Source organism: Theropithecus gelada, chromosome 10, assembly GCF_003255815.1.
Source record: "Theropithecus gelada isolate Dixy chromosome 10, Tgel_1.0, whole genome shotgun sequence".
Classification (NCBI taxonomy): Eukaryota; Metazoa; Chordata; class Mammalia; order Primates; family Cercopithecidae; genus Theropithecus; species Theropithecus gelada.
In genome coordinates, this window is record NC_037678.1 from 64562141 (window position 1) to 64582525 (window position 20385).

The 20385-nt window shown below is 42.0% G+C and overlaps 1 protein-coding gene across 2 annotated transcripts in view; it reads right to left on the reverse strand.

Annotated features, from left to right (window-relative positions):
* Positions 1–20385, reverse strand: part of RPRD1B (regulation of nuclear pre-mRNA domain containing 1B) — a 58729-nt gene that overhangs the window by 12239 nt on the left and 26105 nt on the right. Inside the window, exons 6-7 of one of the 2 annotated variants that reach the window (XM_025398322.1) lie at positions 20213–20333; positions 13464–13639 (exon numbers count right to left, since the gene is read on the reverse strand). In XM_025398322.1, coding sequence (XP_025254107.1) covers positions 13464–13639; positions 20213–20333 — 297 coding nt within the window. Of the gene's footprint in view, positions 1–13463; positions 13640–20212; positions 20340–20385 lie in introns of both variants that reach the window. The other variant, XM_025398321.1, reaches the window with a different exon arrangement.

The following is a 20385-nucleotide window of genomic DNA, read 5'->3' on the forward strand; positions in this document are numbered from 1 at the left end:
TAGTTAGAATGCAAATTAGTTCAGCTACTGTGGAAAGCAGTCTGGAGATTTCTCAAAGAACTTAAAACAGAACAACCATTCAACCCAGCAATCCCAGTACTGGGTATATAACCAAGGGAATATAAATTATTCTACCATAAAGACACACGCATGCCTATGTTCCAACACAGCACTATTCACAATAGCAAAGACACGGAATCAACCTAGATGCCCATCCACAGTAGACTGGATAAAGAAAATGTGGTACATATATACCATGGAATACTATGCAGCCATAAAAAAGAATGAGCTCATGTCCTCTGCAGCAACATGGATGAAGCAAACCAAATATTGCATGTTCTCACTTACAAGTTGGGAGTTAAACACTGAGTACACATGAACACAAAGAAGGAAAAAATAAGACACCCGGGACTACTTGACGGTGGAGGATGGGAGGAGGGCGAGGACTGAAAAACTACCTATCAGGTACAACGCCAATTACCTGGATGACAAAATTATCTGTACACCAAATACCTGTGACACACAATTTACCCATGTAACAAACCTGAACATGTACCCCTTGAATAAATAAAATAAATAAAAGTTGGAAAGAAAAAAAAAAAAAAGAAAATCCAAGTTCATATCCTACACTTCCATGTGCCTAGGATATAACATGTGACAAACTCACTGGGCTCCTATATATGAGATGGGAATGAAACAATGCCTATGGCATGGGGGAAGCTTGGGTGAGAACAGGCACTAGCTAAACTGTTCCATTTAAATCAACAGATCTGATGGAGAAAGCAGATCATCACCACTACACCATAATTGGGGTAATGGTATCTTAAAGGGAACAATTCCTACTGAGTCTATGCCCCGCAGAACAGATATACTGTGAGCAAAAGGGAAGGACTGGGAAAAGAATATCATGAGTAAAAGTGGGATGTGTCCATTCATAATTACTGTCCCAACCTCAAGAATTCTCAGAAAGGCTGCTGGTAAATTTTTGTTGGGTTGAAGTTTGCAAAGTTACTGTGCTTGAAATTCTCACCCCTCCCATATTCTATTATTTTATGAGCAATACTTAATCTTCCTGATTTATAATACGTCAGGAAAAGACATGCAGAGTTGAAGAAAAAGAATTAATGGGATGCAAGATCCTTTCTCCCAGAAACCAGTTGACTATATCCTTAAAATTTAGCATATTTACTAGAAGCTGCCTTGAGAAAAGGAAAGGGTCTTTGACCAAGGGCACCTCTTTTTCCTTAAAAGTCTACCTGGAATACTGGGGAAAAAAAAATCACAGAATTTTAAAACTTGGTCACCTCTCCTTTCCTTCTCTTTCCTTGGCTTGGAGAGTGGCAGCGCCATCCATCAAAATCAGACACTAGGCCTCATCTAGTGTTTATCCTGAGTTTTTTCAGTGCTCAGATCTGTTGCTTTGGCCTCCCTGTCGCAGCCTCTCCTTCAGTTCCTCTCCTATGCCTCTGCCAGGTTGACCTCCCACCACCATCTTCCATAGCTGAGCAGGCGCCACGCCAGCGTGGTTTTTGCTCCCTCTCAATTTTTCGTGAATCTGCCTCCCTTCTCTGCGTCTTTGTCTCCACTTCCATCACCTTAGTCCACTCTGCCATCACCTCTCCCCTGGATTCTTGCAGTAGCCTCATTACTGATCATCTACATCTGCTCTTACGCCCTAGAATCCATTCTTCACAAGGCAGCCCTGTGATGTGTTCAAAATGCAGCTCTGAGCATGTCATTCCCCTGTTTAAACATTTAAATAGCTTCTCATTATTCCTAGTTCTTGGAATATGGGCCCAGTGGCCAGGTGCAGTGGCTCATGCCTGTAATCTCAGCACTTTGGGAGGCTGAGGCAGGCAGATTGCTTGAGTTCGGGAGTTTGAGACCATCCTGAGCGACATGGCAAAACCCCGTCTCTATCAAAAATTTAAAAATTAGCTGGGCATGGTGGTTCATGCCCAGCTACTGGGGAGGCTGAGGCAGGAGGATCACTTGAGCCCAGGAGGCCAAGGCTGCAATGAGCCTTGATCGTGCCACTGCACTTCAGCCTGGGCGACAGAGTGCAGGCTGTCTCAAAAAAACAAAAAAAAGACCGTGGGCCCAGCTGGTGGCCTGGCCCCTTCCTGGGCCCCATGACTTGACCCCTGCTGACCTCCTCAGCCACATCTCTTGTTGTGTCCCATGGCATCTTGTCTGCACTCGGCCTTTGATCTCAGGCTTTACATATGCTGTTGCCACTCTCTGCCCAGGACACACTTCCCCTTGTTTACTTTCCATCAGTTATCTTTACCTAGTTAATTCCCATTCACCATTTGTATCTCATATCAAATAGTATTTCCTCACTCAGGAGTTCAAGACTAGCCTGGTCAACATGGTGAAACCCCGTCTCTACTAAAAATACAAAAATTAGCCAGGCGTGGTAGCGTGCACCCATAATCCCAGCTACTCAGGAGGCTGAGGCAGGAGAACTGGTTGAACTCAGGAGGTGGAGGCTGCAGTGAGCCGAGATTGCACCACTACACTCCAGCCTGGGCGACAGAGCAAGACTCCATCTCAAAAAAAAGAAAAAAAAAGGTCCAGAATGAGAAAAGGCTAAAGGAATGGCAACATTTACAATACAGGCATGGAGAAAAGCTTATTGAAAGATGAAAAAGCAGAAGAACCAGCAGAGGGTGGTACACAGAAACCAGAAAAGGCAAACACATTGTAATACAGTAGTATTAAATACTGCAGAGAGGGCCAAAAAGAGAAAGGGAGCCAAGAGGCAGAGACTAGGAAGTACCTTTTGAGTTTTGAGATTAGACCACTGGGGGCGGGGGTGGGGGGGAAGAGGGAAATTCTGAAGACAGCCACTTGGGTGGAATGTAGACATGCATGCCAAGCTTCAACAGGCTGAGACGCAGAGGCAGCAAGGGAAGTGGATATGGTGGCAGTTATAAAGGGAGGGTGGTGCAGAGGGTATGCTCATGTGAATGTGATGATTTCTTTTAAACACTGGAGAGACAAAGCATGCTACATGCTGAGGACCTTCGGCTCGTTTACTGGAGACTTCTCACGCGGACAGGAAAATAAATTGGCCCTAAAGGTCCCATGTGACAAGGGAAGGCAGAAGCTAACAACTTCAGATTAGTTAAGGTGTTGGAATCTGCTGTCCCAGGAAGGTAAATTGTTACTTTATCAATGAAAAGCCACATCAAAGAAAAAAGGCTGGGAGTACAACTGGCTTCAATAGAAAAAGCCAGAAAGAACCTGGAATATGCAAAGCAGATCATCATCACTATACCATAATTGGGGTAATGGTATCTTAAAGGGAACAATTCCTACTGAGTCTATGCCCCGCAGAACAGACATACTGTAAGCAAAAGGAAAGGGCTGGGAAAAGAATATCATGAGTAAAAGTGGGATGTGTCCATTCATAATTACTGTTCCAACCCCAAGAATTCTCAGAAAGGCTGCTGGTTAGTTTTTGTTGGGTTGAAGTTTGCTAAGTTATTGTGCTTGAAATTCTCAAAGTAGCTACTGGTTGAATTAAGCAAAGAGAGCTGACCATACTTCTTCTTACAGATGTTTAAAGATAAAGGACCTGAATAAGGAAAAAAACAAATAAGGAGGCTTGCACAGCCATCATGACAGCTGGCTAGTACCACCCTCTTCACATAAAGCATGCCATATCTTTGGGGCTCATGGCTTTCATCTGCAAAGGTTTCACTTGACTCCTGATTATAACCAGAATACTTTGCCTGACCTCAGAAAATGACTCTTTCTGATCTATTTCAAGTCTAACATTTTAGAGACAGAAAAAGTCAGAGATTCACTTCCAAGATTGTAAAGGATGCCACAATCCAATTTTAACTTTCTTCAAAATCCCAATTTTAAGTGGCAGTAGAAAGCCCACCTTAACGGTAGTAGGAACACTTATAAAGACTAAAATAGAATCTTGCTCAAAATAACATGCGTCCACTAGGTCAAATAGGCAGCTCAAATTTCTGCAATCTGAAACTTGCTCTCAAAATTATGCTCACTTAAGTCAATGTTATAGAAGTCTGTGCTATTTTCACACAGCTGTCTCAAATGTAAACAAGATCATTTAAAAGCCAGAAGAGAGCTCCATTAGTCTAATTAAACTATTCCATGTTTACTCCTTCATAAAACAAAAGACTAATCCTTAACTTGTATAGAGGTTTATACAAAATAAGCTCAATGAAGTCCTAGATTGGTTAAGTTGCTTTGGAAAAGACAGGAACTCCTACAGCAGGAATGCATTCTGGTGTCAGAGACCGTGAAATGTATATGACCTTCAGTGTACTTAAAAGACAAGCAGACATCTGCACATATACATAGAACCACTTCTAGAAATCTACAGGAAGAAAATAATCCAAATACTGAAAGTTAGCCTAAAGCTAAGAGACAGAGACAGAAACATACAAGTGCTAATACAAATAATCATTAACTATCCAACCACAGGTATTCAAGCAATCATTTACAATGTTTATAAAGTTTTTATTTACAAGGGAAAATAATCATGTTAAGAAAAAAGCATGACAGAAAACTATCTGCACGTTATCATTCAGTTTAATTTTTAAACTAAGAGGAAAAGGAAATATGCAAAAATTAAAAACAGTTATCTCTGGGTAATGAGACTAATTTTATTCTTTATACTTATTTGCTAAGTTTCCTCTGATGTATTATTTTTATAAAAAAAAAAAAAAAAACCCTGAGTACTAGTTGAATGGGAGTGAATGTTCTGGCAGGCAGGAGTAATAAGAGGCCCAGGTGCTGTTTTAACTTCATATGTATATGCATTTCATAAATATGAAAAATGAGTGCCACATACACCAGCTGAAACTCAGTTCCATCAAGCAGGGGTTACACTGCCTACAAAAGTTGGGCTACAAATATGAAAATGGTACTATGGCTAAAAGCATGAATTCTTGCTGGGAAAGCTTTAAAACCGTGTCACTTTTTCAATGTAAAGTCGCAAAGTCTCAAATGTTAGCAAATCATGTTCTTAGGTCACTGAGTATATGAAGTACATTATAATGCAGCATTACTTTCCTGGGGTGAAAAAATCATAGGTTTCACACTGTAATAAAGAAACACACACACACCCGAGATAAAAGCTCCAGCTATAAATTGGGCCTGAGCAATAGGGTCAGCAGACTAAAATGAATAAAAGAAATCCAAGGAACTCCAAATCGCTCACAGAAGCCCACGCATCAACTAAAAAAAAAGGCTCCCATATCAAAGTAGGGGATGAAAAGGCAAGGGAGAGCAGTGAGCACACTATGGCCCGCTTCGTGGGAAGGGACTGAGTGCAAGGCCCCATAATCACTTGGCAGCAGACTGACCTGTTTCAACAACTATTCTAACAACCTGGGTGCTGACAGAGCTGCTAGCCTAGAGAGGACAGAGTTGAATACTATGGAAGGGCAGTGAGTTTAGAGGACTGAGAGGAGGGGGCCAGCACTAGGCAGGGCCTCTCAGATCCCAGGGGAACACAGTGGATGATCACTGTAGTTAGGAGTCAGAAGATCCTGGTCCTCACTGGCTTCCTCTGTGACCCTGAACTGCTCATATAAACCCAAGGGCTCTTACCTAAAATGACGATTAGATCACCTGCTCCCATCTGTCCTTACCATGATAGGACACTGAGTTACTGGCTTTGATCATCACAGGGTAGACGAATTTACTCCAAAGTTCACAAAAAAGGAGCTCTCTATCTCCCCCTACTGCCTAGCCTAATATTGAAAGAAAAGCTTCTGACCATCTGCACCCTGCAGGGAGGTGCTGCCAAAAACAACAATCTGCCATCGTTTTGGTTTAGCGCTCCCTCAACTGTAGCCAAAGAATTTCTCAAGTTGTTATAACCACAATCAAACAGAAATATGAAGAGTCATAAGGCAATGTTGGAGTCTGAACCATTTCCCCCTTCCCAGCTGTGTTGCCTGAAGTTAGAGGCTCTACTCCTGAGTAGTCATTACAGCCAAGGGGGAGGTGCCAAGTGAGGAGAAACACCAGCAGTTTTAAGTTCATGAGCCAATTTCTCCCCTCCTATCAGAGCAAGAGCATGAGCATGGGTACAGCAAGGGAGGTACTTAGAACCTCGGTGGCAGAGTAGGTTCCTTCACACTTAGAATGCTTTCATGCAACCATTTTATGACCCCATATAAAATGTCATTTCTCTACAAGAATCTTGGAAATTGTTTAAATGATTAAACTTTGGCTACTATTCTGTGTAAGATGTCTTCCTGCTGTTGATGTTGCAGAATCAAAATTCTGAAATCAAAAACAAAAGTACAAATCTGATGAAGTTACCATGTCTGCCTTGGACTCTATCCTGGTCTGCAGCTAACTCTCTCTCTCTCTGTTTCTTCACCAATTCAGAAGTCTGATTATACGATCTCTAAGGTTCTGTCCAGCTCAATAATCCTGCTAATCATTTTACCTAGATATCCAGGTCTCTATGTGTCACTTTACTTTGTAAAGCTGCTGTTGTGACTGTGCCCTGGTGACTTCGTTGAGTCCATACAAGAAATACTCATATCTTCTAGAGGTGGGGGTTAACACTATTGAAAGGTGATATCACTGCCCCCCATCTGTGGTCCTGATACCTAGACAGGGCCTTTATAATATCCAATGCATCAGTAAATGACACTCTCCAAGAGTGTTTTAAAATTCTGCAGCAGAAATTAAAGACTTAAATAAATGTGAAGACATCCCCTGTTCATGAGTTGAGACACTGCTAAAATGGCAATACTGCCCAAAGTGACCTGCAGACTCAATGCATTCCCTAGTAAAACCTCAATTACCTTTTTTGCAGAAATGGAAAAGGTGATTGTTAAATTCACAGGGAATTGCAAGCAATCCTAAATAGCCAAAACAATACTGAAAAAGGACTCTGAGAACTCATACTTCCTGATTTTAAAACTTACTACGGGCCGGGCGCGGTGGCTCAAGCCTGTAATCCCAGCACTTTGGGAGGCCGAGACGGGCGGATCACGAGGTCAGGAGATCGAGACTATCCTGGCTAACACGGTGAAACCCCGTCTCTACCAAGAAATACAAAAACTAGCCGGGCGAGGTGGCGGCGCCTGTAGTCCCAGCTACTCGGGAGGCTGAGGCAGGAGAATGGCGGGAACCCGGGAGGCGGAGCTTGCAGTGAGCTGAGATCCGGCCACTGCACTCCAGCCTGGGCTACAGAGCGAGACTCTGTCTCAAAAAAAAAATAAATAAATAAAATAAAACTTACTACAAAACAACAGTGATGGAGATAGTGTGGGATCAGCATAGGAAAGACATATACATTAATGGAACAGAATTGAGAATCCAGAAATAAATCAATACATCTATGGCCAATTGATTTTTGACAAGGGTACCAGGCATTCAAATGGAGGAAAGAGTAGTCTTTTCAACAAATGGTGCTGGGACAAACGGATATCTATAGGCAAAAGAATGAAGTTGGTCCCCCCCTACATCACACCACATACAAAAACTAACTCCAAACAGATTAAGAACCTAAATTTAAGAGATAAAATTATAAAACTCCTAGAAGAAAATACAGAAAAAAATTATCATGACCTGGGATTGGCAACAGATTATTAGATGTGACATTAAAAGCATGAGCAACAACAACAACGAAAATAGATGAATTGGAACTCATAAAAATAAAAAACTTTTGCACATCAAAGGATATTATCTAGAAAGTGAAAAGACAACTTATAGGATAAAATATATATGTGATCAAGGTATATTATCCAGAATAAAGAACTCTTACAACTCAAAAAAAGCAAACAACCTAATGTGAAAATGGGCAAAGGAATTGAATACACATTTCTCCAAAAATACATCAACAGCTGACAAGCATACTGAAAGATGATCAGTATCGATACTAATTAGCAAAATGCAAATCAAAACCACAATGAGATAAACCTGCACATTTAGGTCATCTAGAATAAAAAGACAGACAACAACAAATGTTGATGAGGATGTGGAGAAACTGGAACCCATGCACATTGCTGGTGGGGATGTAAAATGGTGTAGCTGCTGTGGAAAACAGTCTGATGGTTCCTCAAAATGTTAAACATAGAATTACGACATGACCCAGCAATTCCACTCCTAGATCTATACATACCCAAGAGAAACAAAAAGATATGGCCACAAAAAAACCTCCACGTGACTGTTTATAGCAACACTATTCATAAGAGCCAAAAGGTGGAAACAACTCAAATGTCCATAGACAGGTTATAAACTGTGTCACATCCATACAATAGATTAGTGTTCTACCATAAAAGAGATGAAGTACTGATACATGCTACAACATGGGATGAATCTTGAAAACATCATGCTAAGTGAATGAAGCCAGACACAATTATGTTGTGGAACTTGATACAATACTGTGAATGTACTAAATGCCAACAAAAATCTGTGCACTTTGAAGTGTATGGTTAATTTATGTTATATGAATTTCATCTTAACTAAAATCTGCAGCTTGTAACAAATTTCTCAAGAGCTCTTCCCTGTGTGGCATATCATCTTTGTGTGTGCACCATGTGGCACGTGTGTCAACACAGGACTATCTCCTTTCAATTCTAGATCACTGACAGTCAGACACCACAATCTGAATAAAAATCGCAGTTAAGGCCAGGCAAGGAGGTGCATGCCTGTAATTCCAACACTTTGGAAGGCCAAGGCAGGTGGATCGCCTGAGACCAGGAGTTTGAGACCAGCCTGGCCAACATGGCAAAACCCCATCTCTACTAAAAATACAAAAACTAGCTGGGTGTGGTGGCGTGCACCTGTAGTCCCAGCTACTAGGGAGGTTGAGGCCTGGGAGGCAGTGTGCTGCGATTGCTCTACTGCACTCTAGCCCTGGGCAACAGAGCAAGAGTCTGTCTCAAAAAACAAAAAACAAAAAACAAAACAAACAAAAATCACAGTTAAGAAGGTAAAACTGCAGGTTCCTGACATTTTTTCTTTCCTTAATACTTGTACAAATAGGTTTCTTTCTCACACACACAGACACTCTTCCCCATGCACTGATCATGCTAATGGAACATGTCCATATTATGCTTTATTCACACTGACAAGACAGGAACGCTATCCAACCCACTCAGACTATGTCTTATGAGCTTTGAGCAGACATCTGGGAGTAATGCAGTCACCTCTGTGAACCACAAACAAAGCTTCTCTTTGCTCTGGAAGTGAAGCTGGAAGGCTTTTCTGGTACCTTTGGCCTCTGCCTTTTTGAATGGGCTTTCTTCTATACCCTCCACATTCTCTAACCTCCTCTTTGGGCTGCTATTTATTTGTGCTTCCTTCCACATGCCTTCTTTACCATTTCCAGGTTTTCTTATGCTCATGACAAAAACATTAGCAACAGATTTTCAGCAGCATTCCTTCTACCCTTGCCTGGTGTTTAAGGGCCAACATCACAGGCCAAAGTCAATCATGACACCCAGAAGCAAAAGTCAAAAACAAACAAACAAAAAAAGATGATTATCTCAAAACAAAGCATAATTCTACTTAAAGGAAAAAAGAAAAGTAGCACAAAGGAGAAAACCTACAGAAATTTCTAAAAATGGTTACCTTTCCGAACTAACATATTCTTTACAACCAATCATTAAATCAGATTTGTTAAGTCACTTTTAATGCAAACTAAAAAAAAACCCTTTTCTCCAGAGAAAAAGGTTACATCAAGTGATGGATTTCAGTCAAAAAACAAATATTTATTGAAGAACAAATATGTTCCTGGCACTGCGAGAGCACTCAAAGAGCACACAGTCTAGCAAACTTTGGGAGACCTGCTGAAGGCATTATAGTTTCACAAACTGTCCATGATTTGGTAAGTCTCATATTTTTAATAAGCATCTGATCAAATTATTATTAGCATCTTCATTTTTTTCTTGGTCTATTTCAGTGTAGACATAAGTGAGAATATTTTCCTTACTGACAACCTTTCTTGAATCCTACCTTAACCCCTTGTTTGCTGCTGTTTCCCCCTGACTCGAGCATAAGCCCCTTGAGGGGAGAGGTGCACTTTGCCCATCTTTGTAAAACTGGTTGGCACAGACTTTGCTGACTCCCTGAATGAATACATAGCTTCCTAAAGAGCACAGACCTTAATCTCCCCCTAGTGGTCTCCAGCACCTCCTTCCCACATCTGCCTTTGTCCTTCTTCAGATACCGTCTGGTCCAGTCTAACTGCTCCCCATTTATAAACACGCTTCTCTTCTTCAACTGCTAGTTCCTTTTACAAAAAGGTTTTATTGCTTGACGGGAAGTTTGGACTTACTTAAACCACAAACAGAACCACCAACTGCCTCCTTAATCTACATTATGTACAGTCAAGTGGTTTGGTTTTATGTTCACCTGTGCTGTTTATGCCAGAATATGATTTCCTGGAGGGAAGAAACACAACCTCCTACTTTGAGTCGTAATTCCCTCTTTTACATCCTAGGCTCTGAATCATCACACGCCCTATCCTGACATGTAGGAACCACTGATGTAAAATTCCCAAGTGAAAGAGAAAAAGATGCTTATTACATAAAGTAAGATACAAAGTTTAAAAGGAAAGCACAAAGAAACCTAAGTATATTAGAGCTTTGGGAAGAAAACAGACTCCCAAGCAAATAACCACTTCTCCAAAGACTTCTGAGAATTCCATGTATGTATACACTGAAGGCAATGAAAGGATTACAAAATAAAATATTTAATTAGCATTCTGATTTGGCAGTTTTAAAATGGACTGGCTGTGTTACAAAAATGAATGCTAAAAAAGTGGGTATACTTTATGTACTGCCCCATCACACAGACAGACTTTTGGACAATTTGAAGGAATTCACAGTATTCATGCATCTTCCAAGTGGCATACATTTATCAAGTTGGGCCACCACCACAGGGATGTGATGGGACAGGACCAGTCTATTACAGAATGTGAGAAAAATCTTAGGTTCAGGAGAGCAGACTGCTTACATTTTTCGCAAACGTGGATAAAGAAAAGAACTAAAACCATCTCTCAAATCTTATATTGTGAGGTGGGCTGATCACTTGAGGTCAGGAGTTCGAGACCAGCCTGGCCAATATGGTGAATCCCTGTCTCTGCTAAAAATAAAAAACAAAAAAATTAGCCGGGCATAGTAGTACATGCCTACAATCCCAGCTACCCAGGAGGCTGAGACGGGGGATTGGTTGAGACTGGGAGGTGGAGGTTGCAGTGGGCTGCGATCACGTCACTGCACTCCAACCTGAGTGACAGAGCAAGACTCCATCTCAGAAAAAAACCTTATATTGTATCTAGTCATTTGCTTTCTTTAATGCAGCAAATCGGCTCTATTTTTACAATAAATGGTTCTGCTCATGTGCCTGGGAGACATGGTTTGAGATAAGAACCTTCAGTTCAGACTCTGTACTTTGGTTCCAGTGGTGGGGCCTTCCTGTTCCGCTTCTTCGGCAATGGAATGCCAACACCATTCCACTGAATGAACCAGGCAGAGCAACACAGACTAGAAAGTTACAGGACGCATCCAAAGCTCTAATCTGTTTCTCCACCTTCATGCCCTCTCGTGGTGTCCAGCAAACCACTAGTTCTACAAAAACCAGAATGATTCCCCAACAATACACAGAAGAAAGTGCAACTGTGGGGAGGGAAAACAGAACAAAGAGTTAACCAGCTCTACCAACCCGATCTCCTCAAAGACTCTGCCCTCTATGGTTGCTTGCCACGTTCCACCCAACAACAGCTGCTCATGATAATCAATGTCTGACAGATCAGAGAAAGCCCTTAATGTGTCGCCAAGGGGCAGTTCAACAGATGGCATGGTGACTTACAACCAGAATCATTAATTACACTCTCTTATTAGTCCCGGGGCACAGTGCTGAAAATGCTTCCTCAGTGAAAGATGAGCATTTCAGATAAATGACCGTCTGGTACTGCCTGTGAAACTCCCTTTAGGATCTCTGGTCAGTGCCGATGTCTAAATCTAAGCCGTAGGATGTTGACAGCCCTTTCGCATCTTCCACATTCAAGCAGGCTACGAATGTGAAGTTCCTGCTACCACTATGCAACACAGTTCCCAGAATCACTGCAGGTAAGGATACGGTAAAAAGTGCCTGCCACTCATTTCCCCTCAAGTCAGATGACCGTGCTGAAAGGCAAATACAATGATCTCAGCCTCAGAGCTAGCTCAATGTTCCCTCCTTCTGTGCCAGAGCATGTTTCCTGAGCATGGAGGTGACATGGCTCTCCCTGTCCCTTGTCTACTCTGAGAGGGATTTAAGAAGTATTTCTTGAAATACAACATGACCGGCTCTCTAACTCAGAAGTGTCCTCCTTTACAAAACCACTGGCTGCAACTCTTTTCCATATCTCTTGAAAAAAGAAGAGCAGACATTCCTGAAAAAGAAGTGCAGCAGCCCGGGGCAGCAAAAGTTCCCAAACATTCACACTGCTGGCTCTGTTATCCCATGGGACCAAGCACTGAGGGTAAACCACCATGTACTTAACTACGAAGCCAAACAAGTGTATAGGGAGGAAATGTTTCTGAACTCCCTCCCCAAGGTCACTTGGACTAATGTCCTCAACCCAGGGTAGAAATGAGTTCTTCCTCTACAGTTTGAGAACTGTGCTATATAAATACTACTGTGAAATTTAAGAGCTGACTACAGATAGATCTTGGAGGCAGACAACTTGTCAGCCACAGCATGGATACAAGTCAGAAATAAACCTCCAAATGGCCGGGCGCAGTGGCTCACACCTGTAATCCCAGCATTCTGGGCTGAGACGGGCGGATCACGAGGTCAGGAGATCGAGACCATCCTGGCTAACATGGTGAAATCCTGTCTCTACTAAAAATACAAAAGATTAGCCGGGCGTGGTGGTGGATGCCTGTAGTCCCAGCTACTCAGGAGGCTGAGGCAGGAGAATGGCGTGAACCCGGGAGGTGGAGGTGGCAGTGAGCCAAGATCGTACCACTGCACTCCAGCCTGGGCGACAGCGAGACTCCATCTCAAAAAAAAAAAAAAAAAAAAACCACACACACACAAAAAACAAAACAAAAACAAAAAAAACCTTCCAAATGACTTAAAAGAAATGTTTTTCAGCACTTCCCAACTACCACCAAACATACTCTTTGGTTTTCACTGATTCGCTATTGTTTTTGTACCTCAATTTATAATTTTGTTAAACATGAGTTCAAACAAAAGCAGTATTAAGATCCTAAGGCTGTGATTAAGAGTTCACTGTTTGTTTCCTACAATCCAGTTTGTTCTGTCCTGAACATATAAGAACATGACTTCAATTTTTAACTGTGCTCAAATAACTACAGTATCTGATGGATATTCAGAATTCACATCATGAATTTTTAAACGATAAAAATGTTGTTAATTAAAGCGTAATAAAAACCTCCTAATGTGGGCTACAGGAAGGGAAACGTGGGCAGTCTGGGTCTGCCTTTTAATGGACTCACCTCCAGCTTTTTCTCCTTCTCGGACAAAACATCTTTCTGATTCTGGGTATACTCCACCAACATCCGAGCCAGCTGGCGACGGTCCTCCAGCTCTGCCGCCAGGCGCCCGTTATATTCTGCTAGTAACAGACATGCTTCATCTACTGTTTTTGAAAGACGTTCAGCTGCCTCTTTGTCTAAGTACAAATGAGATCAAAAAATAGAGAAAATATACAAATCACATAGGTATGATTACAAACATTTCTGGGGGAGGTTAACGGTTTCTCTCCCAATATACAGAGTCTAAGAATAAGCCAGAACCTGTGGACAAACAATGAGTTGACTGATCAAGAAATCCAAAGGTATTCACTCTGTCAACAAGACAGGACACTACTCAATTACCCGAGGTAAGGAAGTGGTACAGGGGAGGAATCTGGCAAAGGCTTTCTAAATGCCTGTTCCTGCAAAAGCTCTCCAGACAAAACAAGCAGAAAGAGATATTGAAGATCATCCGTGAAAAAATCGTTCCTTGCCTCTGAGAATTTCAAGTGCTTTCATTTATATTACAGTTGGCCCCCTATATCTGTGGGTTCTGTATCTGTGGATTAACCAACCATAAATGGAAAATACTCAGACCAAAGAACCCCACAAACCAATAAAAATAACGATTAAAAACCCACAATTTAAAAAATACAGAATAACAACTATTAACACAGCATTTACATTGCATTAGCTATGATAAGTAATCTAGAGAGTATTTAAAGTATATGGGAAGATGTTCGTTGGTTATAGACAAATCCGACACCATTTTATTTAAGGGCTGTGAGCAACCTTGGATTTTGGTATTCTCAGAAGGTCTTGGAACCAAACCCCCATGGATATGGAGGGACAACCGTATTTCATTAAGTAGTCTTTTTACTTTCCACTGGAATAAAAAATAGCGTGCACTTTATTTCTTGGGTGTGGGAACTAAGACCTCCTCCCCGCCAAAAAAAACCCCTACATGACAGGTTTCAATATGCAGTCAGCTAAGATGCTGGGACTCGAAGCCAGATCTCTAAAATGATCTATAGTACTCTATCTCTTAAACTATGTAAGCCTTGGACCTGGGGATGAATTTCTTCCTACATGCAACAAAATGTAAAGTCTGATAAGAAGGAGGTCTGTAAATGTTTCTGAACATGACTCACAGCAGAAATACACTTATGTAAACACAAAGAAAAATGAAAGCAGTGTTTCATAAAATACCCATATACCCATTCTTACTATGTGTGCTCTATCTTCTATTTTATTCCTTTTCTTTTTTTTTTTGAGACGGCGTCTTGCTCTGTTGCCCAGGTTGGAGTGCAGTGGCATGATCTCGGCTCACTGCAAGCTGCACCTCCCAGGTTCAAGCCATTCTCCTGCCTACACCTCCCGAGTAGCTGGGACTATGGGCGCCCGCCACCACGCCCATCTAATTTTTTTGTATTTTTAGTAGAGACGAAGTTTCTCTGTTAGCCAGGATGGCTTTATTCCATTTTTTAAAAACTGTTGGTCATTAGCTACCAGACTGATTTCATATCCAATTAATGGGTTGTAACTCATGTTTGGGGATGGAAAAACGTTAAGAAAGGGTATTACTGGGAAGAAGTGATGAACAAAGGAGGATCTGCATTTACAAAGAATTGACATAATTAATTACCTGTGGGTGGTGGTGAGATTGGAATTTTAAATATGTATACCTCATTTTTAAAAGGCCTAAATGGATCAAAACAGTAGTTTGGTGCTTTGAAACAAAGGGCACCAGAGACTCCCGCAGTACCATGGGACAGTTCCATGACACTCCCTATGGATACAGGCTGTCAGAGGGGAGAGCTCGCATTCTCCTGGGGAACTAGGATTTCAGAATTCCCAACACAGTAGCTCTGGCAAACAGCCATGTGGCTTTTAGATGCTTTCTTAATGTGAACATTGCAAGAGGAACTGCTGAAGGATTCCAGATTGGGTGCGATGCCAAAGATTAGGCACCTCTACCCTCCTCAGCGATGGGAAACAAAAGAATGTCCTTGGTGAAAGGGAAGAAGTGAGCCGAATGGAGCACAAAGGAAAGAGATCACCTCATTCACAGAGGATAAAGGACCACCAAACTTCTCCCAGCTCAGTGGCTCATTCCATGAGCAAGCTCCTGGGGTGGTTAGGTTGGTTTTAGTTTTGTTATTGCTTGACTGATCATTTTTTAAAAATGGTTAATTCACTACGATGTTTAGGTGCCTGTGGCAAAAAATGGCAAATACTAATTTTTAAGATTAAAAAGAAAATCAATTCGCAGCCTCAAGAACTTTTACAAAGGAAATAATTCATTTACACAAATAATTACAACCCAGAAAAGTAACTTATAATAATTTAGTGAGTTACACAAAATATGCAGTGAAAATGCAGAAGCCAGATGCTCACTTCAGGGGACCTACCCACGTTGTCCGCACGCTCCCTGCTCTCCTTCACCCATCAGAGTGGCAAGTGCCTCTTTCAGCCAGTCCTCCAAGCGGCATGCGCATCCCATTTCCTCTCATCCCATTTCCTCTCGTTTCCTCAAAGACTCAACTTCTGCAGCCGTCCCATGTCTTCCCTACCTCAGCAAATTCTCTCTCTCCCTCCTGAAGAACACCACCAGCACACAAACCTGCTGCCATGTATTCCACCCACATACCACTATCCCACTACTGACCTGCTTCCCTGCTCCCCCTTGGAGCTAAACTCTTTTCAGAGAAGTGTAGCCACCTGCTCTCCTCCTGAGCCCACCCCAACCGGGCTTTATGCCCACCAATCCTCTGCTCAAAACCTTCCAATTAGTTTAACAAATTTGAGTTCTTATAACTAGGCTCTTAGAAATGGTAGAGAATAAAAAGGACAAAAACTTTCGGCCCTCAAATTTATATTATCAGGTAGGAAGAGAATCAATATACAGTATTATGCTTACTTATCAGCTGAAGAGAACTACAGAGAAAAATAAGGCAGAGGAGAAAGAGTAGGGCACTGGAAGCGGAGGGGGATCAACATTTTCAAAAAGGTGGCCAGGGTAAGCTTCGCTAAGGTGATACGTAAACAAAGGCCTAAGAAAATGAGAACCAGCTTCGTAACTATCTGGGAGAAACATTTCAGACAGGGGACAAGTACAAAGGCCCTAAGAGGAAAGAGTGACTGGCGAGGAACCCATATGACTTGAGCAGTGAGTGAGGGGAAAATAGTCAAAGTCTATGTGGTAACAGAGGCCAGTGAAAGACTGGCTTTAAAGCTGGGCAGGGGGCTCATTTCTGTAATCCCAGTGTTTTGGGAGGCTAGGATAGGAAGATTGCTTGAGCCCAGGAGTTTGAGGTTACAACGAGCTATGATCAGGCCGTTGCACTCCAGCCTGGGCGACAGAATGAGACTCTTATCTCAAAAAAAAAAAAAAAAAAAAAAAAAGGCTCTGGCTTTTACTTTGGTGATGGGGAGAGTCATGGGGGTGTTGTGTAGAGCAGGAGATATGATCTGACTTCTACTGAAGAGGATCACTCTGGTTACTATGTTGAGAGTAGAATGATGGCTGAGCAAGAGGAACAATGACGCAGCACGACCAACTGGGAGGCTACTGCAATAAATCAACTGAACATGGCAGAGACCTGGACCAGGGAGCAGTGGTAGAGGCGGTGACAAAGTATCAGATGCTGGTTTTGGTCCCAGTCAACAGGAATGATGAGGGCCATTTACTGAGATGGGGAAGACCATGAGTGAAACAAGTTTTAGAAGAAAAGTCAGAAGTTCAGTTTGGGGCAGAGTAAGCCTAAAATGCCTATCAAGATATCCAACTAATAAAACCGAGTAGGAGGTTGGATATATGGGTCTCAAGTTCAAGGTGGAAGGGTCAACGCTAGAGATGTAAATTAGGAAATCATCAGCAGAAAAACTCTTATTTATAGTCATGAAATTGGGTGAGAATGGCTGCCAGTGAAACCAGCTAAAGAAGGGGGCTAATATGAAGAGGTCAAGGAAGAGTGAAGAAACCAGCAAGGAGGCTGAAAAGACACAGAGAGGAGGAAAGCTAGAACAATGTAGGGTCCTAGTTCCTACTGCTACTGTAGCAAATTACCACAAATTTAGTAGCTTAGAATATCACCAATTAATTATCTTATGCCTTATCACGGCTGCTTCCTCCACCTTCAAACCACACTGCTCCAACCTCTGGTTCCACGGTAACACCCCCTTCTCATTCCCCCTCTACCACCTTCCTCTTACAAGGACCCTGTGATTACACTGGGCCCTCTTATAAATAATCCAGGGTAATCTCCCCATCTCAAGATATTTAATCACATCTGCAAAGTCCCTTGGCCATATAAGATTACATACACACAGGTTCTGTGGATTAAAACATGGACATTTGCGGGGTAGGGAGTCAGGAGGCATTATTCCAACTACTACACCAAGTGAAGAAAGTATTTTCAGGAAGAAGAAATAATCTACTGGGCCAAATACTACTGGGGTGAAGTTAAGATGGGGGCAGAGAATCCACCACTGAGTCTAGCAACAAGGTAGTCATCAGCAACTAGGAGGACGGGAAGTGGAGAGAGAGCACAGGCAATCCATTCAGGTGGTTTGGCTAAAAAGAACAGAGAAATGAGGCAGTAGCTAGAGGAAGATATGGGGTCAAGAAAAACACCTTCCCATGTGGGGGAAACTTTCATGTTTTTATGCTATTGAGAATGATCCAGTAAAGAGTAAAAAATGGAAAATGCAGGAGAAAAGGGGAGCACTGTTGGAGCAATGGCCTTGGCTAGATGAGAAGGAGCAGATCTAATACACAGAGAGGCGGGTTTAGAAAACAGCATGTCCATGCAGAGAAATAGGAGGAAAAGTCAACTCAGACATGTTAGTTTTCCCCAGCCACATTCCACTGCACAGGTACGGGAAAGGAAGAGACAAAAAGCTAAATTTATGAATGGTGGTTGCCAGGTGATACAGGAAGTGAAAAATGATGAGTTATTGTTTAATGGGTATAGAGTTTCAGTTCGGCAAGATGAAAAGAATTCTGGAAACTGGTTGTATAACAATGTGAGAATACTCAGCACAACTAAACTGCACACCTTTATGTTATATGTAGCTTACCATTTTATATGTAGTTTATTTTGTATGTAATTTACCACAATTAAAAATCAAAATAAAACAAATATTTTAAAAGGAAGCTACATGAGACCTTTAGGTCAGTGAAATAGAGAAATGAAATTACATACATGGCTAGCTTTACATTAACTTGCTTGCAATTTTTGCAGATTATGATTTTGATAGTAAGAATAAATGAAGTAGTCCTTTTAGTAATAAGTATTTTTAAAATGTGATTTAACCTGTTTAGGTATTTTGCCAGGAAACTACACTGAAGGGAGAAAGAGAAGAAAATGGGTTGAAGGTGTGCGTGAGGAAGTGAAGACCACTCCAATCTGAGTAAAGAAGAAAATGAGGACTTGAGGGCCAGCAAGAGGTAGGGGGGATCAAGAGACTGCAGGTCCCAGTGGGGTGAATTGCCGGGGTAGGGAAGCAGAGTGAGGAGCTAAGATGCTTCTTGCGTGACTCAGAAGGCCTCCGAGCAGTGTTCTCCAACCCAGTACACCCACTGCCTGAGGTCTTTCCCTGTGCTGCTTCCTCTGCCTGGTGGCGCTTCCTTCCCTTGGATATCCTCATGGCTTGCTTCCTAATTTTTCGGGTCTCTGCTCAAGGTCATCTCATCAGAAAGGCTTTCCCCAAGTACCTTTAAAATACTATTAATATCGCCCTCAATCATTCTCCGCTCCCACCGCCCTGCTTTATTTTTCTTCTTGACACTTCACTTGAGGGGATATAGGTGGGCCTCAAATATTTGTTGAGGGAAATATTTCATCAGTGACCTTTATTTCCTTTAGATAGATATGGAATAAGTTAGGGAAGCAGCCAAGTCAAGGGACTGAAGTGGGAAAATGGTGGCCTGAGATAAAGCTTTGGATTCAAAAGACAGTGGAATGAAAGGTCTGAGTTTTTGTAAGGGGAGGAACATAGGCTTTTCAGCCTAGGTTAGAATCCCAAGATCCACTACTTGTATGACCTTGGGCAAGACACCTATCTTCTCAAAGCCTCAATGTCCTATGCAATATGGAGACACACATTCAGTCATCTCCAAAGACTATCACAAAGAACAGAAGTACGGGTGCAAAGCATACTGTCAAGATTAGTTCATGCTTCATTCCTTCCTTTCAGTTTCTCACGCAGAAAGCAGGAATCGTGTCAACTGCCCCTCCCTGTTTAACTAGGGAGGTCACGATTAGGGCAAAATGACATGTCTAACACACACCTGAAATTCCTGGCATTGAAGGTACTATCATCTGCAGGGCTTGTCAGAGAGCTGGGTACAAATCACACAGCCCTGAATCATATTTTTTTTTCTTTTGAGGGTTATGAGTCTAATAGACAGAATAATACCTAATCTCCCCCCAACCCACCCCACACGCACACAATTTGTACTATGTTTTTAACAGACCTTATTTAGAGAGCCACAGGTTTTGGTACACCAGCATTTTTGCAATAATTCCTAGAATCACTATTCAAGCTCTGACTATTTCAAGTTTCTTTGTTCACCATGTGAGTTATGTTTGCAAATCCCAAGATGGTAGAGCATCCAACACAACATGGAAAGTAGTCTATACCCGCAGACATAAGTATGGCCTAGGGTTAGTTGCATTAGTTATGTCACTCTTTCCTCGCCTTTCATCCAAACTCTACCTTCTCACCTGTTATTTTTTCCAATAAAGAAACATCTTGCACTTCCTGGGGCAGAGAAGCAATTTTCTGTCGGACAGTAGCATCCCCTGATGCGGCATTTTCCAGATCCTGCAAAGCTTTGATTAGTTCCTCAGTCTGTAAAATGAAAACACAAACAACACAATCCATTAAGACATGGGGT